Raw genomic sequence first — 27,476 nt, 5'->3', positions numbered from 1 at the left:
CATATGGACCTCATTCTCCTTGCATAAATCTGAGCACATAGGGCATCTCTCATTTATACTCGTAGGACAGTCCAGTTTTTTATTTGTCCAGCGCTCAGTGTTGGAATTCAGCATGAGATTCCCATACCTGAACTTCAAGAAGAGAGTCTTGGCAAGAGGAGGCTCTATTTCATCCAAGAAGGATTCGAAACATGGTTCACATTTGAAGGTTAAAAATTGTTTAGTTAAGGTGCCAATTCTACTGTCATGAACATATCTGTCGTTCATAAAGCACCAATATGCTCTTTTAACTGTATTTTTAGCAAAAGCTGGTAAATTCTCCGGGTTTTCCCAGAACGAACTCAGACCCAGATTAACAAACCATTTTTTAACATGCCCAAACCACCGAAGGGAATTGAAAGAATCTAAATTCAATACTTCTTGAAGACCATTTCTGTAGTCTACTAGTTCCGGAGTGGACCAAATCCTTATCCAGAACATTAATGGTCTTATGATGGTTAGGTGGTCGGTTCGTTTGAAGTTCAAATCGAAATGGAGAGGTATTAGTGGTGTGCTGGTCGGGACCTTTACAATTGTTCTCATAAATTTATTGTCAAGGCCTTGAAAACTCTCCCTGGCCCAAGGTCCCCATATCTCAGCCCCATATAAGGCTGCAGATTGAATTTTAAATTTAAAAAGTTCAAGTACGGGAGTTATACTTTTACTTGTACTAGCATTCAATCTACAGATTATAGGTTTTGCATTATGGGCGTATGCCACCTTACTTTTTTCGATTTGAGCCTTCCATGTTAACTTAGAATCGAGTACTACCCCCAGGTAGGTAAAATTCTCCACAGTACCTAAAGTTTCCCCATTCAGGGTCAGGTTCCCTCTGTCCGGTCTAATGGGATTTAAAGCCATACATTTTGTTTTATCAACATTTATTTCTAGCCCTTTGGTCACACAGTAACTGCTGAAGGAGTTTAAGAGTGACTGGAGGCCCTTCTTGGTTTGGGATATTAGGATGGTGTCATCCGCGAAGAGCAACGCAGGCACTCTCTCTCCATTCAGCTGTGGTGAATCATTACTGCAAGCATTAAGATAATCAGGCACATCATTGACAAAAATAGAAAACAAAGTGGGGGCCAAGACGCATCCCTGTCGAACACCACGCTTAATCGGGATATCTCGCGTCAGTTCACCTTTCGGACCCCACCTGATGTTTGCGTGATTTCTAGCATGCAATTCAATAATGTGAACCAAGAGACTTTCTGGCAGACCGGCTAAGTTTAACGATCTCCATAGCAGATTGCGAGGAACAAGGTCGAATGCCGCCCTCAGATCGATAAAGGCTACATACAGATGACCTTTCCGAATGTGAACATACTTCCAAAACAGACAACAAAATCTAAAGACCTGGTCTATCGTGCTGGTCTTAGACCGAAAGCCTGCTTGAAATTTGGAAAGTATAGCCGATTCCTCCAGCCAGTCATTTATCCTAAATAGTAGATGCTTGGCATAGAGTTTTTGCAGAATGTCCATTAAACTAATAGGTCTGTAATTAGAGGGAACAGATCTATTTCCCTTTTTAAAAATGGGGACAACTTCTGCTGCACGCCAACTATCAGGAAAATTACAACTTATGGACAGAGCATTAAACAAACTATTAATATAGGGTGCCCAAACTTCAGGTACATGTTTATAGAGGTCACCCGATATTTTATCCGGGCCGGGAGCTTTGTTATTTTTCAGTTCATTAATTGCCCTGTATGTTTCTTCCAAAGTAAAATCTAAACATACAGGTAGTGGGAGTGAACATGGGAGCTCCTCTTCCTTACCATTATCGTATGGTTTATATAAATTGGAAAAGTGTATCACCCATGTCATTTCATCAATGAACGAGTCCCTCACAGGTCTACCAGCATGCCCCCTATTTGCAACCAACCTCCAAAAGCCAACATTATCATTATGTTTTGCAGCAAACAGCATTTCAGCCCAAATTGACTCTTCCCATGTTTTCTGCGATTCCCTTTGTACTCGTTTATACTCCTCCCTAGCGAGTCTAACATCATCTTGGGTTTTAGTTCTGATCGCATATAGGAGCTTTCTCTTAGCCAATTTACATGCATGGTCATACCAAAGTTTTCCATGGCATCCCACGCGTACATTTTGCTGTTTCTTCATCGGCAATTTGGACATATAAACTCTCAATTCTTTAAAAAAGACCTTATGTAGCTCAACAAAATGGTCACAATTCTCAGTAGACAAAGGTTGTCCTACAAGGGGTGTAAATGTCTTATCAAACAGTGATCTTGCCCTTATTAGTCATCCCTGAGCACTTTGCTCTGAGTCTTCTTTTCTTCTGTCCCTTGAGTGCTTTGATGTTACAAGTATGTTGCATTAAGTGTATATATCTTTTTTTATTTTAGGATCAGTCTCTAGGTAACTGGAGGCTTAAGCGACAGATTGGAGATGAAGAAGAAATATCTTATAAATTTACACCAAAGTATACTCTAAAGGCTGGGCAGACTGTGAAGGTATGAAGTTCAATTATTTCAGCATTCTTTTCATTTGAAAGTTTACAGCAATCCAATAAGTCTCCTCATAACTTAGTCAGTACATTCAAGAATGTTCCAAGTTTTTTTTAATATAAAAAGCCTATTCCATCTCCAGAGCCTAAATGCTTACAAGTATCACTGACTTTGTATATGTTGTATGGGTTCCTTGTGTAGCCTTATGGCATGTTACCCTTATGACGTTAAAAAATAAATGATCTCTGACTCGTAACATGGCACAGAGGTTACCTGATCCAACATTGTTGTGCAATCAAAGCAAACTTAATTGTGAAACCTTGTCAACTATTTACATTCTCTGTTTCTACTTCACCTTTTCTAAATTTACTGGGGCATTGAGGTCAGGAGTGTGCGTGAACATGGGCTTATAAATGTAATGCAGGGTGGATTTATAGTGTGCTACTTGTCAACCATGAGGATATCCATGCGCTGAGTAGGTGAGTGTAGGTGTGGTAAGGCTGAGCCTGAATACAGGCAGTTTCAATGGTCCTGCAGGATGACTAATTGAAAGAGCAACCGCTGCTCCAAAGAGTATCCCAGCACTAAAGACTAATAAGTGGTAAGAATTACGCCTGAACAAAGGCCCAAGTCTTGAGCTGTTATCTAAGCAATGATACTGAGGGTAAAGACTGAAGCTCATAAGGGACTTTATTCCAGGCTAAAGCTGGCAATAAAAAAACTAGCCTTACTACTAGGAGCCTCAGCCAAAGGCTCATGAGACGCGTGCAGCTCCCTCACTGGAGACTAAAGACCAATTCCGACTTCCAGCTATTCAGGTCTGGAGCAGTAAAAAGCTCCAGAGCTTCATAGTAAGCCAGCTTAACAGAGTCAGTGAAAAGAGTTCAAATAGGGAGATACTGCTGCTCTAAAAGGAAGTTTAGGCATAAGCTGCTGCATTCTGCACAGAAGTCTGTTAATCAAATAGTCTGTGATGCTCAAAGTACGTTAGAGAGTCCAGCCTAGAGATAATTAAGGCAATAACAAGCGTCTTCCTAACCGATAAGGGACGGTAGTGCAGGTATATCTTTAATGTCTGAAGCAGACTGAAGCAAGGTTTTACCACAGCAGGCACTTGTGTCCGAAAGGAAAGCTGGTTGTGAAATTTAAACGCAAGATTTGTAACCACTACTAACTGAGCAGGCAGAGAAGGGGCTCTATCGAGTCAATAGTCAGACCACTTGTCGGGAGGGCTTGACTTGCAGTATCTGTCTTGTCTATGTTACACATCAGGTTAACACGACGGATCCATTCACAAACAGCCGAAAGACAGACTTAATACAACAAGAATCAACATCTTCGCTCTTGTTAAAGGAGAATAGAAGCTACTGGTCGTCTGCAAAAGAAATTACCTTAACTCCAAAGGACTCCACCAGCTTTGCCAGGGATGACAAACATTAAAATAAGTGGGACTCTGCTTTAGATACCTGTGGCGCTCTAATCAAAATAATAATTAGAGGCTGGAAAAAGGGTGGGGGGCATCCAGAACGCTTGACCCCTATTATACTGTAAATAATAATCAAACATTTATAGATTGCACAGCTACTCAACAGTGTGTCCCGGCGCTATGACAGAAGAGACGAGAGAACTTGGACTCAAAGACCAAGAGGAGCTAATAAGTTAGGGTAATTGTTGTAACCTCCAAGTTTTTACTGCTTTCTGAACTACAGAAGGGTCGTGGCCTGTCTAAGATAAAGGCAGGCTATTCCAAGGACAAGCCACTTGCACTTGGAAAGACCAACCTCCGCAGCGGGCTCCACAAAAGCTCGGTGCCATGATCAAATATTGATGGGCTGATCTTGGTGATCTGCGAGGCGTATAGTAAAAAAAAAAACATTCTGGATGTAATGTGCCCCCAGCCCATGAAGCAAGAGTTAGGGCTTTGAAGAGAATTCTGGACCGAACCAGAAGCCAGTGTAATTTCTTCAGATGGTGAGAAATCCGTTCTCTGGTTCCTAGTTTCAAGACCGTTCTGGCAGCTGAATTCTGAACAATCTGAAGCCTGTTCAGGAAGCACTCCGGGAGGCCTAGATATAGGACATTGACATAGTCCAATCTGGAGGTGATAAGAGCCTGCACCACTGACTTTCTATGCATCATCAGTAACAGGTAGAGAAATTTCCTTCTCATTTTCAGGAGTCCAAAACATGTGCCAGTCACTGTCTGAACTTGAGTTTTCATGGATAGCATGTCATCCATTTTTACTAATGTTTTAACCATGTTCACTACCATCTGTTGTGGCAACATTTTGTCAGGCCACCATTGTTTCCAAACTTCGGCTGGGTGGGGGGGGCATGGGGGAGGGAAGGGAGAGCGCCAAAAAGATTTCCGACTTCTCAAGATTGCATTTGAGTCGGTTGAGTTGAAACCAAGAGAACACCTGTGAAAGGATTTAATCCAATGCTAGTCGCCTTAGACCTATGGTTATCCAAAAACCTTGGTAAATGATGGCAACAGCAAAATTGTTGTATAGTTAGCTAAGACACTAGGAACAGCAACATGTCTTCTAGTTCAGCTAACTATGGCAGTGGGGAGAGAGGCATTTATCAATTCATTCATAACTGGATTGATTACATACACCGCCTTGATAAGCAGATCAATGTGCACTCACAGCTTGCATTAATGCCCATTCCCTAATATTGTATACAAGATTTTATATTTCAACTTTTGATGAATAAAGTAACTGTGCCCATTTTATTGTTACAATATGGTTCTACTACGTGTTTCCTAGGCCATGCACCAATGTTGATGTAACATCCATTTACTGAAAATTAAACATGTGTACATACCTTTATTTGGATTCTTCTTTTACTGACTTGAAATCTCAACCTGAATTCAGTGCAAGAACGATCTCTGAAAGAGGTCATGAGTGTTTCACGTTTTGAGTGCTGACTATTTTACTGTCTAGGAAACTAAGATTTTGTTGCAGTAGCCACCCACTTTTTGCTCACTTTTTATTAGCAACTAGATGCTGTTTTTCAACTGACTGCACCGAGGCCTGCTAACCAGACCGAAGTGCCAGTGCTCCTTCCTTAAAACAAAGTGATGTCTGATTGCTTCACAATTGGCTATGGACATTAGCACCCCTGTAAGTTATGTTTCAGTGGTTTCACCCAGACTTTTGTTTTCAGATTTATGGTGCGGATGCAGGTGTTACACATAGTCCACCTTCTGTTCTTGTATGGAAAGGTCAAAGTAACTGGGGTACAGGATCCAGTGTCAGGACGTTTCTTGTTAATGCTGACGGAGAGGTAAGTGATATTCAGAATCTTTATTTATTTGATGAGAATTCAGAACTATTTTTCGTGTGGGGTCATGGTTGGTTATTGCAACTAACTTCTATGTTCGACTGAACTAAAGTGATATCAAATAGAATACATTGGTCCTAGTGTGCTAGCCCTCTTAAAAATGTATGTTGTTTGAATACAATTTTATGCACTTCTCATTTAAGCTGTTATTCTCCAGACTTTTATGGGACAATGGTTCGTATAACCTTTTCCTACGTTCTCGGAGATGACAGCAAGACCCTCTTGAAATCTGTCAAGTTTATACTAGTTTGTCCTGCTTTGAAAGCAAATTACGAGCAGTTGCCTCGACACTAAAGGACATCTTAAGTAAACTGTTACCATTACATCTTAACCAATTTTGCCGTCAGAAATAGAAAAGACAACCAATCCCAAAGTTGAAATGAGCAGCAATTTCTAAGAAGACATAAGCTGACATTTTACTCGTCTTTGAATGTACAGCAAGTGGGACAATATAAAAACAAGATTTAAATGCATCTTTATTGCTACTTAACTTTCCTCCGAATTAACAGACCAGGTCTCCTTTTCCCGCTTCAGCTCTCCTGCCAGAAAGGACCAGTAGGCAAAAAAATAGCATTCCCTTATAAAATGTAACTCGCAAGCCTGCGAAGAATTTTCAAGGCCTATATTTTGATATGAAACTTAACTCATCTCATTATAACCACCTCAAACTAAATGCTCTGAAAACTGAGTTCCTACTCATCTCACCCCCGGCGAAAATTTCCACCACCCAAACATGGCTCAACAACCTAATGTCAATGTCCAACCCACCATCGTGGACTCAGCGAAATCCCTAGGCATCACACTGGACGCCAAGCTCAACATGCAGCAGCACGTCAGCAAAGCCACAAAAGCAGCTAATTTCCAAATCAACACACTGAGGAAAATTAAACCCTTCCTCCCTGCTGAAGACTTCCAAACTGCTGTACAAGCGTTAGTCATCCCTCGAATAGACTACGGAATTGTGGCCCTCAGCGGACTCCCGCTATCCACAACAGCACCCTTAAGAGCCTCCCTGATCGCTGCCCCGAGACTCATTACTGGCTCAAGAAAACATTCGCATATATCCCCAGACTTAAAGTCCCTAAAATGGCTGCCTATTGAAGCCAGAATACAGCTAAAAATTGCAGTTATGACACACGCGGCCGTGCACCACAATGCACCCAACTACCTCGCTCAAAAGTTGTCTATATCAGGAGGTTCGAGATCCAATAGAAGCTCAAAAAATCTACTCCTGAAACCTCGTAGATTCCGGAAAGAGAAAACTTACAAGCGCTCCTTCTCAGGAATGGCACCCAGGATCTGGAATGCGCTCCCTCCTGAAACCAGGCGTATCTCCTCCACGGCACTCTTCAAGAAAGAGGTGAAAACCATCCTACTGGCCAAGATCTCCTGAACCTTATAGGTGCTGGATCAGAGACCCTGCATTGCATTGTGTCAATGCACACCTTGTCTTTTGGCATTATACCTCTACTTGATGGGGACACTACTACGCTACTTTCATACTACCGACCAATATATGATACACGTTGGGTCACTGATTCACTCTCCCGATGCCCCCACTCAGTGCTCCCTCTATACTAAAACATTGGTATAAACCTTCCAGACACCCAAGGTGTACCTGAACACCTCTGTAGTGGGATCAATGACTTGTGCTGTCTTATATTACTTCTTTACCTGATTGTATATTGATATGTTTTATGTATGCTATTATTATCCTATCATGTTAGTGACTACTATGTTGCTCCCATTACCGCTGTTCATTCCTACTGCCCCTACCCTGTCTTTGTGAAGCGCTCTGATATCTGTAAGGATCTTGTTCGCGCTATATAAAACTTTGAATAAAAATAAAATACCAGGATGCCTTGCAGTTCTGAGCCTATGTATTGTATCTCTTCCCCATTTCTCCCTAAAATGTACCCACTTCTACACTGTATCTTCACCGCCCCTGTGCTCCAACTTTTTTTTCTTTGGCCCGTTTCCATTCGAATTTTGCCACCGATCTGCTAATGTTCCAGCTCCTTTTGCAATGTCTTTGAAGTTACTAACTGGACGAACACTCATTTTATGTTGAATTTAATGTTGATTATGATTTAAAAGATTTACGTTCTCTGAGTGATACTCGGGTCTCTGGTAGTTCTGTAGTAGGGGATCTCTGTGTATAGTCATAATCTAGTGAATAGTCCCACCCATGTGCGTGGACCCCGGAGCAATCAAAAATAATCTCTTAAGCTGTCTTCATTGCAGTCCTGCATAGACACTTAAGAGAAAATTAAAGACAATAATGAAACTTTCCTCCCCTCACCAAATCCTTGGAATGATAGAGAGGAAGGGATGGACAGACAAGCCTCCATAGGCTGCCATTATGTGTCTGAAAAAGGGATACCGTGCTAGCCACTTGGATGCTAAGCTGCCTCCTGCACTTCAATGTTATTTCCATTGAAATGAATGGGCACTCCATGACGAGTTACCCTTGTCATTAGCATCCAAGTGGTTCCACTCTCCAGAGACCCTCGGTATCCCAGCATGCACAGCCAAGTCCTTTTACTTTCAGTTCTTTTTGAAGGTGCATAAAGCAAGGCCTGTAGCATACATCACAGTACCATTTTCTCCACCGGGTAGCAGGGCGGGCGCTTATGACTATAACAGATACCCCTACTACAGAACTGGAGTTACAGGTAAGAAACTCCTTCTGTAGTAGGGGATCTCTGTGTATAGTCATAATCTAGTGAATAGAATGGCAAGCCCATCCAAAAACAACCCGGCGGTGGAGAAATATATACAACACCACTATTGTGCGCACATATTCCGCAGCGAAGCCTGCCGAACCTGAGCATCTGCTCTTGCCTCCGAGTCCAGACAGTAGTGCTTAGCAAAGGTGTGGACCGACTTCCAAGTGGCCGCCCTGCAGATCTCTGCAATGGAAATATTTCGAAGCAAAGCTGTTGTAGCTGCTTTGCCCCTAGTAGAATGAGCTTAAGGCTTACCCCCTAAGGTCTTATTCGCTTTCTGATAACGGAGATGGATACATGAGACAATCCACCTAGAGAAGGATTGTTTTGAAGTAGCCAGACCAGTCCTAACCGACCCATAGTTGACAAACAGCTGGTCGGACCTCCGAATATCCTTGGTCTTATCCAGATAAAATTTCAACACCCTTCTGACATCCAGGGAATGTAGAGACCGTTCCGCTGGAGTGGAGGGATTCTGGAAAAAAAATTGGTAAAGTTATAGTCTGATAAACATGAAAATCAGAAATCACCTTGGGAAGGAACTTAGGGTGAGTACGCATAACAACCGTAGCAGCATGAAATACAGTATAAGGTGTTCCTGGAAACACAATGCCTGAATTTCACTCACCCTGCGGGCCTATGTGATGGCCACCAGGAACGCCGTCTTCCAAGACAGGTGCTGTAGTGAAGCCTTATGAATAGGCTCAAAGGGTTCCTTCATCAGCCTGGACAGCACCACATTCAGCTCCCATGAAGGCTAAGGAAGCCGAACACAGGAATCTGGAAGGATGTCTGTGAAGGGCATTTTCTGTAAGCAGTCAATGCAGCCAGATGAACCTTAACCCCTTTGGCGCTAATGACAAAGCCAGCTCGTCATGGGCGTTACCTGCACTACGCGGATGACGAGCTGGCTTTGTCATAAACAAGCCATTTTTGAAATTCCCGCGCACAGCGGGAAAACGCAGTAGCGCGGTAGGGGTTAATGGAATGGAAATTAAGGCCAGACTGAGCTAGGAGAGGATAACCTCCTCCTTGCAGGTCGTTGGATCATAGTTCTTAGACCTGCACCAGATGCAGAATCTCTTCCATTTGTAAGCATAAGAGGTCCTAGTAGCTGGCCTCCTTCAATATGTCCATGCAATCCTCAGGAAGATTCAAGTGGCCATATTTCACTATCTCAGGAGCCATGCCGCCAAACTCAACGATGAGGTTGGGGTGCACCATCTGCCCCCGAACTTCGTGAGAAGGTCCGGCCGACACGGCAGCCGCCGATGAGGCAGGATTGACCGGTGAAGCAGGTCCGTGAACCACCACTGCCTGGGCCATTCCGGAGCAATGAGGATCATCCGCGCTCGAGACTGGGCCAGCTTGATGAGCACCGCCGGAATCAGGGGAATGGTGGGAAAGCGTACAGAAAGCTGTTCGACCAGCTGATCCATAACGCGTTCCCCAGGGTCCCCGGTTGGTAATACCTCAAGGTGAAGTCGCGGCATTTGCTGTTTTCGGCGGCGGCGAACAGATCACGTCTGGAGTTGCACATGGCGAAGATGTCGAGCACCTCGTCGTTTATGACCCATTCGTGGTTTATCTTTTCCCATATCCGCCAAGCTGCTTGACTTAAAACTCACTGTGATCTTTAATTTTCTTGTAAAGTTTACATTATGCCGAAAAACTATTTTGTAGTGTGCAGGGGTCTAGAATTTTGCCAGTATGCCTCCGTAGTTAAATATAGTTGAACATCTTTGGCTTGTCTCACAGTACAAACTCCTTCCTTCCAAAAGTGCCTCACCTACCAATACTTATTTATTTTATTTTTTATTCAAAGTTTTATATAGCGCGAACAAGATCCTTACAGATATCAGAGCGCTTCACAAAGACAGGGTAGGGGCAGTAGGAATGAACAGCGGTAATGGGAGCAACATAGTAGTCACTGACATGATAGGATAATAATAGCATACATAAAACATATCAATATACAATCAGGTAAAGAAGTAATATAAGACAGCACAAGTCATTGATCCCACTACAGAGGTGTTCAGGTACACCTTGGGTGTCTGGAAGGTTTATACCAATGTTTTAGTATAGAGGGAGCACTGAGTGGGGGCATCGGGAGAGTGAATCAGTGACCCAACGTGTATCATATATTGGTCGGTAGTATGAAAGTAGCGTAGTAGTGTCCCCATCAAGTAGAGGTATAATGCCAAAAGACAAGGTGTGCATTGACACAATGCAATGCAGGGTCTCTGATCCAGCACCTATAAGGTTCAGTAGATCTTGGCCAGTAGGATGGTTTTCACCTCTTTCTTGAAGAGTGCCGTGGAGGAGATACGCCTGGTTTCAGGAGGGAGCGCATTCCAGATCCTGGGTGCCATTCCTGAGAAGGAGCGCTTGTAAGTTTTCTCTTTCCGGAATCTACGAGGTTTCAGGAGTAGATTTTTTGAGCTTCTATTGGATCTCGAACCTCCTGATATAGACAACTTTTGAGCGAGGTAGTTGGGTGCATTGTGGTGCACGGCCGCGTGTCATAACTGCAATTTTTAGCTGTATTCTGGCTTCAATAGGCAGCCATTTTAGGGACTTTAAGTCTGGGGATATATGCGAATGTTTTCTTGAGCCAGTAATGAGTCTCGGGGCAGCGATCAGGGAGGCTCTTAAGGGTGCTGTTGTGGATAGCGGGAGTCCGCTGAGGGCCACAATTCCGTAGTCTATTCGAGGGATGACTAACGCTTGTACAGCAGTTTGGAAGTCTTCAGCAGGGAGGAAGGGTTTAATTTTCCTCAGTGTGTTGATTTGGAAATTAGCTGCTTTTGTGGCTTTGCTGACGTGCTGCTGCATGTTGAGCTTGGCGTCCAGTGTGATGCCTAGGGATTTCGCTGAGTCCACGATGGTGGGTTGGACATTGAGTGCTGTTAGGTTGTTGAGCCATGTTTGGGTGGTGGAAATTTTCGCCGGGGGTGAGATGAGTAGGAACTCAGTTTTCAGAGCATTTAGTTTGAGGTGGTTATAATGAGATGAGTTAAGTTTCATATCAAAATATAGGCCTTGAAAATTCTTCGCAGGCTTGCGAGTTACATTTTATAAGGGAATGCTATTTTTTTGCCTACTGGTCCTTTCTGGCAGGAGAGCTGAAGCGGGAAAAGGAGACCTGGTCTGTTAATTCGGAGGAAAGTTAAGTAGCAATAAAGATGCATTTAAATCTTGTTTTTATATTGTCCCACTTGCTGTACATTCAAAGACGAGTAAAATGTCAGCTTATGTCTTCTTAGAAATTGCTGCTGACTGATGCTTTGTAGGAAAGTGAGTTTCTGTTGCAGTAACCCCCCTCCCTCTTCCTGGTGCACTTTGATTGAGGGTGCACTGGGTCCCTGCCAATCAGTTTTCCAGTTCCTGTGTTCTTTCCCTAAACTGTAAAATTGCTCCCACAATTAGCACACCTCTGGCCCACTTATAAGGCCCTTGTAACAGGTAGCAGTGGTACCAAGGACCTTGAGAGGGTTCCTTAAGGCTGCAGCATGTGTTGTGGTGTAGCTCACTGCTGGAAATAGGTAAGTCACCCCTCTGGCAGTGTGCACTAAACCAGAGTCAATTCTTGAACACTGTTAGTGCAGTGTAGTAATTTTGAGTGCTTGGGCTCGGAGTATGTCAACACAAACTCCACAGCTCAATGATGGCATCTCTCCATAATAAACCCACACTGATGCCAGTGGTGGATTTATAATAAAAAGCTCCATGAAAAACAACCAGCTTCTAGTGTATTGGCTGACTGGCAGGACAGACGGGAAAATTAGTAAGCTGAATAGGAGTGTCCACCTTGGCTAGGCACATCCCTAGGGTGGCCAGGGGCTGAGGTGAACCCCTCTCCTTAAAATTCTTCATCTTGCTTTGGAGAATTAGGCCAATAAGAACAGGGATATGCCCCTCTCCTCAAAGGAAGGGGCACCCAAAGGGTGTAGTCACCCTAGGGGACAGTAGCCATTGGCTAATGACCTCCAACCTTAGTAACACCCTTAAATTTATTTTTTAGGGGCTCCCCTGAACCAACTTCCTTGGACTTAAGGGTTGATAGACCTCCCCTGGCCTGCAGCCTCCTTGGAGCGCTTCCTCCCCCCCCCCCCCCCCCCCCCCCCCCCCATCTGGTGAGGAAAAACCAGACGCTCATTGCTTTCTCCAGGGCACTCAATGCCTCCTTGCACCTGGCTGCTGGTGGTGCAGCTTTGGTTGTTAACAGATGTTAAACTGCCAATGCCAACATGTTTCGACCGTCTTAGACCCCACTGAGCAGGTCACGCTGGTCTTCATCAGGACCTACCAGTCCCAGTCCACTCTCCCACCGTACCTCAATCTGGTTAATAGAAGGGGTGACAAAGATCGCTATCGATCAGAGACGTGTGGAGGTAGTTCCCACCTTGGTTCGACCCTTGCCCAGTGTCGGTCAAACCCCCTGAAGACTGAACTTGTAAGTCGAGTGCTTACCTAAAAATTACTTATCTGTCTTTGCTCCCATAGGATTGCATAGGTTTCTCTCTTTATTGCTGATTCTGATGATAGTTCAAAGTATCTCTTTGACATTGAAAAGTATTTCACGTACTTGTAAAGTATTTTTAAAGTTTATGCAAACATTTGCCAACTGTATACTGAGAGTATTGTATTTCTGAAAAGCCTACTTACCAGTAACTGAGTTCCACTTGGTTCCTAAAATAAAAGTAACAAAAGCAATATTTGTATACACTTTGGCCTGGAGTTATTCATTGAATGTGTGTTCCTGCCTTGTATGAGTTTGTACAGCAAATGCTTTCACACTACCCTCTGATCAGTCTAAATTCTCAGCCCAGCTACGGCAAAATTGAGAGTAATTTTGATATAATATATACAGAGCCAGCCTCCTACATGCTTAGACCAGCGAACGTTTGAATGGTCCTTGAGGCTGTGTGTATCTTTCCTGTAGCATTGTGCGTATCTTTACCATAGATATGAACTCTTCTCAAGCTAACCATTAAAGCCTTCGACCAACTTGTCATCTAATAACTGGTGAAATGAAGTTTAATTCTCATTATTTAGGAAGTTGCAGTAAGAACTGTGTCGAAAGCCACTGAAAATGGAGAAGAGGAGGAAGATGAAGATGAAGCAGATTTCGGCGATGAGGACCTCTTTCACCAGCAGGTAACTTAGAGACCCACAGCATCACTTATTGAATTAGCCCATGGAACATGCTTTATATCACAGCTGTGAAACTGATTTGATTTTGGTTGCTCTCTTTAGACAGATGAACATGAGCTGGACTCTTAAAACCGTTCTATCCAACAAATGATGCATTAGCCACTGAAAGTGTGGCCATATCATGGCGAAGTTAGAGTTTGGGAGTATTACTTTGTTCCCTAGAGAATATGTATTGCCTAACATCCACTGGGGGAGTTATTGAATAATCATTAACTTGGTAAATATTTCCTATGAAGGCAGGTGTTAGACCAAATTGTTTTAGTGCCTGGACCTGTGAATCCCTGTTTCTGCTTAGGTTCATGAACACTGCATTGGTCACTTGGTGTCTCTACTTAGACTGTTGCAGATAATTTGGCAAGTGTGACTGTACTGATGTCTCCTGATTGGAGAAAATGTGGCGCATCGGGCGAGGTCTGATCAGTCCTTGAATTCCCAATATTCAGACATGACTGAAGGAGATTTCAGATGAACGCCATTCATTGGGTCGTCTTTTTTAAATACTTTATTTGTTTGAGTTTGAAAGGATTTGGTCAGTCTACTGGTTGTCAAGACTTCTAAAGGCTCATGTGTTTGCTGTTTGGGAGGTTTACGGAACCTAAGCATGAGGTTATGGCAGGAGAATCGTAATTTGTTTTCTCTTGCCTGGGTCATCGAGCTGTGTATTGATGAAGCTTCAACATGCAACCAGTTTCTGTATTTGACCACTTGAGTCTGACTTGGTTGTGCTTTATTCTCCTCCTTGTTTAGTGATTCATTCAGCTTCTTTCAGGGGTTACACTTTTTAGGTAAGGTTAGGATAGCATTTTCTCTAGCTTATGGAGCTTTAGCATTGCTGTGAAGATTCAGTGCCCTTGTAGGGTTCTGTGCGGAGGGTTGCATACAATATACCCATGGACATTATACAAGACTTCTTGGAAACTTTGGTAAGATCTTGTGTCCTCTAATCCAGCTATCAGTGCTGCAGGGAACGTGTTAGGCCTCAAACTGCTTGGATATTGATGGGGACTGACCACGAGAGAAGATATTTGCTGACATTGACAGGCAACAGACATGGTTAAACTACTGAAATTTGTAGAAAAGTTTAGCAAAGCCCAAAGCGCTCCCTCAGGGTCCCGTAGCAGCAGTTAAATAGCCTGCATACACCTAGTATTGACATTTATTCAAACTCTTATTTACGACAGTACTGTAGGGGAAGTATATGAATCTGACCATGAACGTAAAGTAGATGAAGGGTGGAATTAACGTAAAGTATATCAGAGGTTGGAAACTGTTAACAATTGCTTTGATGTCCTAGGTGACCTTTCCCAAATGGTTTTCATTTCTTAAACCCATTTGGTGATAGCTATTTGTTATGCAAGAGGGCTTAATTCAGAAATGTACATCCAGTCTTGGACTTGAAGCATTTAACGTAATGAAAAGTAAACCTTCAGGTTGCTTACCCAGATCAGATTTTCTGTCCACTCCAATCAATTTTTACTGGGTGTGCACAGTGGGTATTCTTGACACAACGTCCTACTCTAGTTTTTACGAAATAGAGTATTTCTTCTTTGACCTGTTTAAGATGTGACCTACTGCCAAATACAATTTCCTACTTCCAGTCTGCCAAACCTGCCTTTGGAGGCAAGAAAATAGTCCATGTTATAATTGTAGGAAAAGGAAAAGCTTTGGAATACACACCAGGAACCTTTGTACCAAAAGGTTTTGGTTTTCAGTCTTCCTCAGAAATCACTAACGATCCAGTATAGAACATTTTATGTCGGAAATGGATTCTGGTCAAATGAAGTTTTCTTTGATGGAGAGACTTCTATTCAGAATATACCTTTTTCCCCAAATGTTAATGGCTATCAGATATTTGCTGTTCTTGGCTCATTGTTCAAAAAGCTACGTTGAAAATGCTCTGGGAACTCCTAGTTCCAGCAGTCACGCAGGGCTCTCCTTTAATTCTGGTCAAGTTTATGCTGAGCGTGCATTCATATCAGGTTACCATTTCACACAATGGTGAATGCTTCACTAGAGTGATGTGAAGCCTGTATGAGATAGATTTTGATCTAAAAAAAATATTTAACGCCACATGGACACTGTTACCCAACCCTGAAGGCCTACTAGTTCACTCATTCATTTCTTGTTTTTGCTACAAGAAAACACCATATTTAACGTTATTGTTGTACAAAACTGTTTTAAAGACTGGGTCTTGTTTACAAACTGACCAATGTGGAGGAAAGGAGGAACTGGTAACTTCAAGTACAGAGAGCTGACAAATCTGTGTACACTTTTTTCCTAATGTGAGCGTATATCTTGTACTTGGATGGCAAAGGCATTTTTATCTACCGATCTGGCTTGCATAATGTAGTTATAGATCTAATCTTATTTGTTTTGCAATTAACCCTTTTTTCTCTCTTTTAGGGTGATCCTAGAACAACATCGAGAGGCTGTTCTGTGATGTAAAAAGTGTTGTATATGATTTTTATTTTTTATTTTTGCGGACTTTGATTTGTTTGCATTTTTCCTTCGGAGCCACTGAAAACTATTTTTGTATGTCTTTTTTCCTTTATAATTTTACTCATGTTACATTTTTGTAGAACACCTTTTTAATTCAAGAAAACTGCCAGAACTTTTAAAAAGCTTCCATCTTTCCTCCTGAAAACACTATTGGAAGGTAAATCACATTTTTTTACAGACATTGTTCCAGGAATACTTTCTCTTAAGGAAAGGAATGAGTAAGATCTCATGGAGTGCAGAGTAAATGTTCACGGCCTCAATCGTCCAGATTTCGATTCGGAGATGGATTTGATCAGTTGTGCTTGGTAATGAAAATAGTGGATGCAAACGTGCACATCTGTGCAAATCTTTATTTTGGAAACTAGACCTTGAGACGTTCCTCCTGATTGTGTAAATTCTCTGGCTCTGCTTATTGCCTTGTTCTAAAGCTGTCCCATGGCTTTCTGTGTAGGACAGCGTTATGTTAATATTTTAATGCAATTGGAATTTAAACCTGAGCACTCAAATCAATTTAGTTTGAGTCCACATCGAATGAAAAGAGTATCAGTCTGCTTTTGACATGTCTGCTGCAGTCTGTTATGTTTTTCTTTGTGGTAAGAGCTCTTCAGCAAAATCTGATTACTAGTTTAAAAACAAGGCATCTCCTTTTATCCAGAAACCCAAGTTTCATTGGTCATAATCCATTGAAGTAACTTATTTTAGACAACTTGATACAAAGCATGACCAAAGCCATAGAACTTGTTTTCTGGGCTAGTCTCCTCCCAACACCTATATGAAAGTGGCTGCTAAGCCGCATGGGTTCTTGCAGATGGATTTTAATAGTCATTTTCGTTAAAACTCACTGTTCCAGAGAGCTGTAGATATAAGCTTTGCTGGTCCTAGTATTTGGCTGTAAAGAGCCATAGGTCTACCACCGCTCCTGATGGTGCTCTGTTGTACATTTTGGAGATTGCATGTGTTTAATTTTTTATTTTATTTTTTGGTGGCATTTGGAAGCTCGCTTCTATGAAAAATATTAGACTGACAGATATTATCTAGATATTCCATTTTTATAGCTGAAATGATGACTGCTGAAATGCTGGTAGGGTGGAAATGTAATAGTGCAAAAATGGTTGTCAAGTAACCAGAAATGTCAAATGAGTTAGTTGATGGTGCTCAATATCACAACGAAAGGCAGAATTTTTAGATCACTAAAGAATGAAAAGCAATAGAAAATCAAAAGTAATTTCTTTTAAGAGCAAAGAAAAATACTAATTGTGCAGATTATAAAGGCACTATGCCGCTTTTTTGCACTACACTGATCACCCTGCTTGAGTAAATTGTTCAAATTGTTGTATAATCATGCAACTGTATGTATGTAAAATATATCCAACTGAAATTATGTTTCTCAGAGAATCAATTGATTAACTTGATATGCAGCTTCTGTAATTGAGATGCTATTTTTATAATACACCTTCCAACTGCTGTACACAAGTTGTCCTTGCTAACGTACCAAGTTAAAGCATCACATGTGAATATATTTATAACCTATATTTTTTTAACATTTTTTAAAATCTGTGCCAGTAAACTGGTTCAATTGTCTGCTTTTCGGAGGAATGTATTGATCGAATTCAGAAATTAAGGAAACATTGATCATTCTGCAACATGCTTTGGCCAGCTTAAAGTTAGTTTTAAAAAAGGTCTAGAGTTGAGAAATGTGCTTTAAGCATTGAGTTGCTCAAATATTTGTTCTAATTCTCAAACCTTCAGGATACGTGCAGCCATCTAATATTTGCAGACGCTATATAAATCATGGGCATCCAAAAAGCTTTGATAAATTGCCTTGTTTGAAAGATATTTAATCATTTGTAAATCTTAGACTGCACACGGGGCAAGACATTCATTTGTTTGCCTTTAGTATCACGTGCACAGGGCGCATTGTGTTCAACTTTCAGAACTGGACGGTCTTTGAGTAGCAGAATTGGATAGTCTAAGACTTTAGATGGGTATGGCAGGTCACCTCGTTTTGTATTTCTTTTACACTGGTTTGAATAGTTACAGGTTTTAGACACATTTACTTAATTTCTACACTGGGTTAATTCAGTACAAATCCATTTGTTGATTTACTTTATTTTGGGCACTTTGTCCTGACGCGCTGCCTTTTCCACACCTTTGCAGTGTATTCACTTCCCCTTATGATTGGCATGTGATTTGCTTTTTGGCAACTGCTTTTTGCCTTTTTTACTGTTGAAAGATTCCTCTGTCTAATAATGTTATGTTGGAGGATTAAATTACTCTTTGGGGCATTCATTCTACCACCCATATGTAATTCCACTTTTCAAGGTGCACGAAAGCCGTGCTGTGCAAGTAAAAGTACATGGGTGCCTCCAGTGGAAGTTTTCCACTTCTGGTATAGTATGATTTGTACTGCTCATTTACCTGATAGCAGACGGTGTCCTCTCCTTGACCGGAACAATTTTCATCCTGGCGACTGGTTGAACCTTTCATGTTATTGTACTTCTTACAAGTTGCAACAACTCTATTTGTGCAACAGATTTTCTCTGAAAGCCTTTACCTGGTGAGGGGCGCAAAGGATGACATGAAAAATTGTGGACTGGTTTTCAAAGCTGTATATTATCTTCTATGATGCCATTAAAAAGAACTGGCAGTAATAGCTTGGAAGAAGAAAAGGGAAATTATTTGACAATGAGTCAAACACATGGTATGGTTTGTGTTCTTTAAAAAAAATCACCCAATTATCTTCAGCACCTCATGTTAATAAAAGTTGGGATTAGTCTAAGAGGCACATAACCAGGAAATTAACACATTTTCACGCATGTTCTCTGCAGCCGTTCAACAATGCGAACTAAAGACTAAAATTGGTGTTTTGCCCACTGATCATCACAGAGCATATTTCCTAATGGCTAGTATATCCACTCTTAAATACAATTAGGTCAAAAAGTTCTCTGGACTGGTGAAATTTTTCCTTTCCTTGAATTTGTGGAATAATAAACTTATTGTAAACAGTCCTCATTTAATCTCCAAAAATCGTAATGAACTTGTCACTGCCAATAGTTTCTAGTTCATTCAGCTTCCTTCAGCTTAATGTACATTTGAAGAGTTTGCATTAAGAATTTAGATTGTGATTGTTTTGGTTGGTTAAATCATTTGATGGTACAGGAAACTGTATTGCATTTTGTTTGATAATTTATTACTAGCTATTTTTAAAGGGAGCCTTTTAGGTTTTCATTATAGTACCAGTTACAGGTGCCCCGGTCATTATTGAATAAGACTTTCAAAACTGATTCCACATTATTAAAGTATTTTGTACACCTATTGAAGCAACTCTGCTTTGAGTAATTTCGTGGCATTCAACACTTGTTAGATAGCAATGTTACATACACAAAATGCATTTCACGATGTAGGTTTTTTCTGAAAAATGAATAACTTGACCGTATAAAACTGCCCCCCTCCCTCCCCCCAATGCAACATATTTTGCACCCTTTTCACGGTTGTTAATGAAATAGTTGTAGTCATATAACGCAGTGCAATCTGCTATCGACTGTTTCTCCTATTTTTTTATTTAAACAGATTTTGTCAGACTGCACATATTATGCAGGGCCCTGCATTCCAGGGATAACTGCAGGTGAAAAAACACATTACATCATCTGAACGGCTATCGACTTTTTCTTTGCAAGTATAAACAGGTTAAGAGAGAATCGCATAAAACTGAACCCCCAGGGGGTTCAAGCCACAATATAATCCGCCCAGCACTTCCAGATTTTATAATATTTACGCGGGCGCCCCCTAGCCACGAAGATCGGCTGCTCCAACCCCATACAAAAGTTTAATCCCTTCTTCCAGACGACCACCGACGGGGCTTGTGAATCTGTTTCTATTTTTAAAAAAAATATATCCTACAATACTTTCCAGTGGAAAGCAGTAAGATAGTAAATTGTTAAAATGCCAAAGGTTTGGGTCTTCAAATTATATTATTTAGCCTGCTATCAACCTTCTAATGAAAACATCTGTTCTTTTGCACCCATACTTCTACCAATCTATCGTGCAGTTTTGCTGTACTGAGCAGACCCTGCTGTTTTCATTTCTGTGAACATCAGAATTGCATTATGTACACTACTGTAGTGAGTCTATGCCTTTTCTTCTGTTGTAAGTGGCCTAGGTAGCAGGCAACATCACTTAATCTTTTGATTCCAGAACACAAGGAATGAATCAAATTGTTCTCCACCATTGTGAAGTGTCCTGTATTTCTTCTTGACAGTGCTGAATTATGAGCTCTGAAACTTGCTTGTAGTGTTAATTTATTTCAAACCCTGCTTCCATATACTTGGGGAACTGCAGTTTATACTAGGTTGGTGTTTCTAATTTTGAAACTTAATTCGGAGCCTGTATCAGACTAGTCAAATACGTTTAATTGTAAGCATACTGTAGTGCTAAATGGAAAGCAATTAAAGTTTCAGGGTCAGTGAATCTTAAAATTGCTATACCATTTATACAAAGAACATTCACCTACATTGGCATTGTTTGCATATTTTCAATTTATTAGACATCAAACTATAATTTTTGCTTTTCAGCCCCTTTTTCAACCAGTGTGGTCATACATATCTATAAGCTGACTGTAGATCATCTCGTGTAGGGCTAAGTGCTGGGTTACACATTTCCAGATACTCAACAGTTTCTCTGTGAAAATTGAAAGCCATGAGAGACCTCCGATTTCAGAGACTGTGCAAAAAGGTGTTAGAATGTAATGAAAGGGAATAACCCCTTAGGGAGAGTGGGAATAGAGCTTTATTTGAGCAGCCCCAAAAAAGTGTCAAAGCTAAACATTACACTGGTTGGAGGTTAAAAATAGGGCCTATATGATTTGTCAACTTTAGTTCTAAAACAGAGGGAGTACATTATTTGCGGACTTTCTTGTGCATTTACCGTACATTTTACTTTAGTTGAGCAATGAACTTGACTGATGTTTGGTCAGCTTCAAAGTAAGGTAAGCCTACCTTTTGATTGCATTGTTTAAGAATTACCAGAACGGTTTGCTTTCTGAAGAGGATCTTACATGTAGCAGTTTTAACACTGGGTAATTTAAAAGAAACTGTGAACAGCATTTTTGAGCCACTTCAAAAATTGTTTCTGATGTCAGGTTGGATTTGTTTAAAGAAAAACAGCAAATAAAATGCCTCTTTTATAGAAGGTCTTAATATTTACTTAATTAAAAATTGAACTTTTGTCTCTTGCAACGAGTGATCATCCTCCACTCATTCGCTTCATGGTTAATTACTTTAGTAAGCACCAACTAGTTAAATGTATCTATCTTTAGATTAGAGCTGCCACATAAATGGTTTTATCATACACAACGTTCTGTACCATAAACTATCTTGATCCTCTAATTTGGATCAGAGGATTGTGTTTAAAAGCAACTTGCACTGTGATTTTAAATTTGGCTACATGACTTGCAAAATTCTCAAGACATGATCTGTAATTTATACACTAATTTGTCTTGAATTTCGCCAGTTCTAGTGAATGGTGGACTTATTTCCGTTGAATCCAACCGATAACTAAGACATTACTTCCTCAGACAGCCTAGCCTTTTGGTGCTCACAGATTGTGACAGAATAACAAAACCTTTAGCCTAATAAATAGTCTTAACAGGTTGTCTGCAGTTCTGACTAATCTGGCATTTGTAGTACATTCACTCTAGCTATAAAGTGATCTCCATCACTAGTAACGTGGCCAGGGCTTGAGTGACTTCAGAGCTCTGTGCTTGCTTCCAGTCCAGACACTATTTCACTGTGAATCTACAAAACTGTGAAGTGATCCTCTATACTATATATTTTTTTAATCGCAGTCCCATTGAGTTGTTATATAGCTACATTTATGTTAATCATCACCGTTTGGTTTGTACGGCAAAACAAGGTTGTTTAAAACAGCGAATGGAAGGTTTTGTATCATAGAATGAAAACCATAATGGGATGAAAGGATCCCTGGATAACCAAAAACCTCTTTAAAGGGTTTAAAATGCCTGGGAAACAGAATTTTGTTTTGCTCTCCTATATGCTTATCTTTAGGCTAAATTAAGGGATTTTTATATGATTGTATTAGCATATATTGAATATTTTGTAAACATAATGCCTTTATTGAAATGCTAACGTCTAGACCGAATGAAAAGGTATCCTCTTGGAAAAAGTAAGACCCAAGGGAAGCACAAATTATGTTAACTTGTCTGACAAAGGTTTATGTAATAGCACTTAAATTGACTTGTTCCACATTTTCATTTACATTAAGAGGAAGAAGTTGAGGAAAGCTAGCTAATGTGGGTCTTCCCAGGGCTCTGATTAACAGTATTCTTTTAACAAATATAAAAACCGCTTCTGTTCATTATTAACGATATTCCATGTTGACTAAAAGTAGCACAAAAAATTTAACTCTCCCATGAAACACAGGCTTTTCAAGTCATACCATTGGTTTCTAATACTTGACTGTCCATATAACCGCACAGAGTAACCTCTGTCAATGCTAATTAGATAGGATATAAACATTGGCTTAGCACACAGTATAATATGTTGCTTGCTGCAGAAGAGAGGTTTTAGTGCTTGCGCTGCTGTCACTAACAAATGTGTAAACCTTATAGCTGGGTTAAGGAGCTTCTATTGGCTGCCAAAGCAGTCACAATAAACCAGCAATACATTTTTCTGGGTGGAGCTTAACCATGCAGCTTAAGAAATATTCATTACTTTATTTGAAATCTATTTTGATAATTGATGCATTCTGACTTGAACTGTACATTTTTATCTTATCAACCTATTGAGTAACTGATATTCTATTTATACAGTAGTTACCCCAATTCTAAACTTATCAGGGTTTTTCAATTTTACTGTACAAGAGCTTTTGTATGGCTTATAAAGTTTTAAACATTTGTAGGCTTGTACAATAAAGCCTACAAAAAAGCAGATGAAATCTAAACTGCTAGCGATATTCGCACACAGATTTTTAAATCTACAAGAAAATCTAGACTTTATCATTTCAATGTTTTTGTTTGAATACCAGTATGCATGCCAAATGTCTTTATCAATGATTTGTAAAATACATATTGACTGGAACCTTTTTGTACAACACTCCCAATAAATGTTTTGACTTTTATCTGACTTCCGCATTGTCTTTATATTGATTATTTTAGTTTACTGTATTTAAAAAAAAGTTTTCTGAGAGATTTCTGCAGATTTCCCAAGTGATGACTTAATGGATTAAATATCATGTCTATGGACAAAATGTTTAATCCCAAATGCCTGCTGCACTTTATTGTCAATCCAGAATTGCTACACCACAAATTGAAGTAGAATGCAGCTATCAAGGTACTTTCTTGTAAGTTCTGAGTCTCACTCATGTCTGCACACAGTTTGCGAACTGCAACACGTAGATGAAGAGAATAAAAAGCTTACAGAAACTCACGTGGCAAGCACCTAATCCCCAAAGCACTTGCTTACTTAGAATTCAGATCAACACTTCACGTACACATCCTTGTACACCAAAGAGAAAAATAAGACCTTTATAAGTTACATCACTCAAATATTCACCAAATATACCTATAAAACACACTAAATCAAAGAATATGAACAAAAAATTGCACATGCGTAAAAAGCAGACCCCAACTCTAAATCATGAAACTATCCATAATATCACAGAATATAATGTAGATTCCCATGTTACACCTCACACAAACACATTAGGAATGAACAGTTTAATGCCCCAACGAGTACTCTGCTTGGTTATACTCCACCTTGTTTAATCAAGCATAAAGGCAAACCTTTTCTTAGAACATTTTCAAGCTACAATTTTTTTTACATAGCATTTTTCCAAAACACAGCAATTATGCTGAAAAATAACTTTGCAAAAAGACTTTGCAGAGCAAAAAAACTGTTTCAGGAGGGAACCAATTAAAATCGGTTTCTTTTCCAACTTAATCTCTTTCCTTTTAATTTCAGTTAGATCTTCCTGCACTCCTCATTTCCCCTTTTGCATTTGAAAACCTTCACACATTCAGGTAGAACAGAGTTTGTGTAGTTCTAGGTTACATACATGATTGCAATAGTTGGGAAGTATTAAACCACACCAAGAACTAATGGACATGCAGCATCAGAACCAGCTTACCTCCTTCCCAATCATGTAATTACACACCTCAGGCAATTTCACTCATGTGATTTTACTGGAGTTCACTTCAAACCCCTCAGACATCACTAGCTTTAAAAAAACCATAAGTGTAGTCTTTAGTGTAGCACTTGATTTAAGCTCTGGTAATATCAGCAATCTGTTAGGTCTGGAAATTGAATGCTTTTAGTCACTGAGAATACACCAAGCAATGATGTTAGACCTGGTCTACATAAGTCCATATCTGCTTGCTGCATAACACTTTTGAGAACTCACGAAAAGGAAGACTGGAGGAGTGGATGTTGTCCACAAAAGAATGCTAAAACAAATCAATTGTAAGTTACGAAAATTGCCACAAAACCATAACTCTTAATTGACCCTCTAGGATCATGTAAAAAAAAAAACCCTGTCCCTGCATAACAGGTGATTCAAATACATGCTTTGTTATACAGCAGTTGCTCACATACAAAGGTCTGCTAGCCAAATGTCAATAAAGAATCCGTTCCTGGTGCCTTGAGTCAGCCACGCAGCTGGACATTCATTTTTGCCCTTCAGAGCCCATTCAGTTACCAGCAAAATGTCCATTGATCTTTATTTACATTGGTTAAACCTCTACTTCTGTAGTAGGGGATCTCTGTGTATAGTCATAATCTAGTGAATAGTCCCGCCCATGTGCGTGGACCCCGGAGCAATCAAAAATAATCTCTTAAAGTGTCGAAAAATGCAGACCTGCACAGACACTTAAGAGAGAATTAAAGACATAATGCAGCCTATAACACAGGCTACACTGTCCAGTACTTCAACTAGAAATTCCACCAACAAAATCCACAAAACAGCAAAGCCTGTACAGATTTCCCTTGCCTCAGCAGCAAGCACCCTCTGGAATGATAGAGAGGAGGATCTGGACAGACAAGCCCCATAGGCTGCCATTATGTGGCTCAGAACAGGATACTGTGCCTTTAAGAGAACTTTCCAGAAGTCTCACAGTATCCCAGAATGCACTGCAGGTCCCTTTTATGTTCAGTTCTTTTTTTCCGCCTCCTGCAAGCAGGACCCTGGAGCATTGAGCTCTCCCTTTTAATGGGTTTATTGGTGACTTTTCACTATTAATTTCGTTTGAGTGCTTCTAAAGTACTTTAGTGTTCTTCTTCTTGGTTTTTGCTCCATTTTGATGTCAAATATGCCTGCATTATTTGACAAATGCCCGGAGTGCTCCAGGAAGGCCAAATCAGATCCCCATGAGGTGTGTATCCTCTGCCTTCCCTCTTCCCATGTCCCAGAGGAGTGTGAGATTTGTCAAGGATTCTCTGGCAGGACCCTGAAGGACAGACAGAAGATCAGGCTTCAGGGACTCGAGGAAAGAAGGCTGAAGGCGCAAGGTGGGTCTGGAGGGGCTCCTGCCCATGCTGAGGCCTCTGGGGGGCTCCCCAGAGGCAGGAAGACCAGCAAGGGTGCCCACTCTCCGTCTGGGTTCATTGCAGCGACCACGACGTCGAGAGGAATGACTACGGTCTGTTCCCCGTCTCCGCAGGGCTCTGGGGCGAAGTGCCGTCGACGCTGGACGTCGAGGGATGTGCACAGACCGCCGTCGAAGGGCCCGGCGTCTGCGCTCGCCGTCGAGGCGACATCGCCGTCGGCAAAGAGGAGGAGAACATCGGCGTCGAGGGGATCCTCATCGTCGGAGTGGTCCGCCGTCGAGGCGGAAGAGGTCGCCGTCGAGGCGGAAGAGGTCGCCGTCGAGGCGGAAGAGGTCGCCGTCGAGGCGGAAGAGGTCGCCGTCGAGGCGGAAGAGGTCGCCGTCGAGGCGGAAGAGGTCGCCGTCGAGACAAGAGAGATAGACGTCGAGGCGTTCGAAGTCGACGTCGAGGCATGGACGACGTTTGACGCCGAGGAAGAGACGCTCGACGTCGAGGGGCCGACGCTCGACGTCTCGTCACCGTTCTTCGACGTCTAAGAAGTGGGAGAGGAGGCCTGATGCCATGGGAGGCTCTCCGACGTCCCAGGCTGTTGGTGGATCACCGGGCTCGGTGTATTCCGATGTGTATACGCCTTCGCAGGTTACGCCTCCGCCACCGTTGCCGAGGGGTCCTCCTCCGAGGGTTCCTACCCCTCCTCCTTTGCCTCCGCTTCCGCACACCGTGCCTCAGGTGCCACTGAAGCCTCCTCCGGTTCCTCCGAGGTAGCCCAGGTTTCCGACACCTCCCAAGGGGACTCCTAAGCCGCAGGCCCCGGCCAAACCTAAGACGCCCGCGCCGGTGGAACCGACGGAACGCCCGAGGCCTAGGAAGTCAAGATCGCGCTCCGGACGGAGAGGAAGATCTAGGAGTCGGCACAGATCCTCCACTAGATCTAGATGCCGCCATAGGAGGCGAGGATCCAGGTCCCGCACGGACTCCCCCAGGACACGATCCTATTCGCCGACCTTGTCGGATTCCCCGGGGACAAGGGTGTCTCCGGTGGACGACATCAGCACGTTCCAGGAGGTTCTCCTGAGGGGGGCGACAAAGTTGGGCATCACGGTGACGGCTCCTACACCTACGACGTCTGTGATATTTGAGACACTACACAAGAAGCATCTGTCTCGCTCTTTGCTGCCACTGGTGCCAGGTTTGGTGGAACCTGCGGAGGAGCTGTTCCTTACGCCAGCGGTGGTGAAGGCCGCTCCCTCCCGACTTCTGAAGAAGTACAGGGCCCCGGATTCGGACCCGGCATTTCTGCAAATGGATCCAGTACCCGATTCCGTTATAGTGACGGCGGCCAGGAAGTTACACTCTACCTCCCCGTGTTCCACCGTGCCACCTGACAAGGAAAGCCGATGGATCGACTCGGCTGGGAGGAAGGCTTGTGGGACTGCTTCCACTACCATGAAAGCCTCCAGTGATTCGGCCTTGCTGGGGCGGTACGACCGTGCCCTGTGGGATTCCCTGCAACAGTTCACGGAGCTTCTGCCACGAGACAAGAGGGAGGACTTCCTAGAGATCCTTAAGGAAGGGATGCTGGTTTCAAACCAGGTCATCAGCGTGGCTGCGGATATC

At 41.9% G+C, this 27,476-nt stretch overlaps 1 protein-coding gene across 1 annotated transcript in view; it reads left to right on the top strand.

Moving 5' to 3' along the window:
- Positions 1-23,441, top strand: part of LMNB2 (lamin B2) — a 45,916-nt gene extending 22,475 nt beyond the window's left edge. Inside the window, exons 9-12 of the mRNA XM_078670065.1 lie at positions 2,409-2,516; positions 5,681-5,800; positions 13,645-13,746; positions 16,207-23,441. Coding sequence (XP_078526191.1) covers positions 2,409-2,516; positions 5,681-5,800; positions 13,645-13,746; positions 16,207-16,248 — 372 coding nt within the window. The 3' untranslated portion in view covers positions 16,249-23,441. The remainder of the gene's footprint in view (positions 1-2,408; positions 2,517-5,680; positions 5,801-13,644; positions 13,747-16,206) is intronic.
- The last annotated feature ends 4,035 nt before the right edge of the window (positions 23,442-27,476 follow it).

The sequence above is a fragment of the Lissotriton helveticus genome, chromosome 12 (assembly GCF_964261635.1).
Source record: "Lissotriton helveticus chromosome 12, aLisHel1.1, whole genome shotgun sequence".
Lineage (NCBI taxonomy): Eukaryota > Metazoa > Chordata > Amphibia > Caudata > Salamandridae > Lissotriton > Lissotriton helveticus.
The sequence above is the reverse complement of the archived record's forward strand: the minus strand, read 5'-3'. Positions and strand labels throughout refer to the sequence as shown.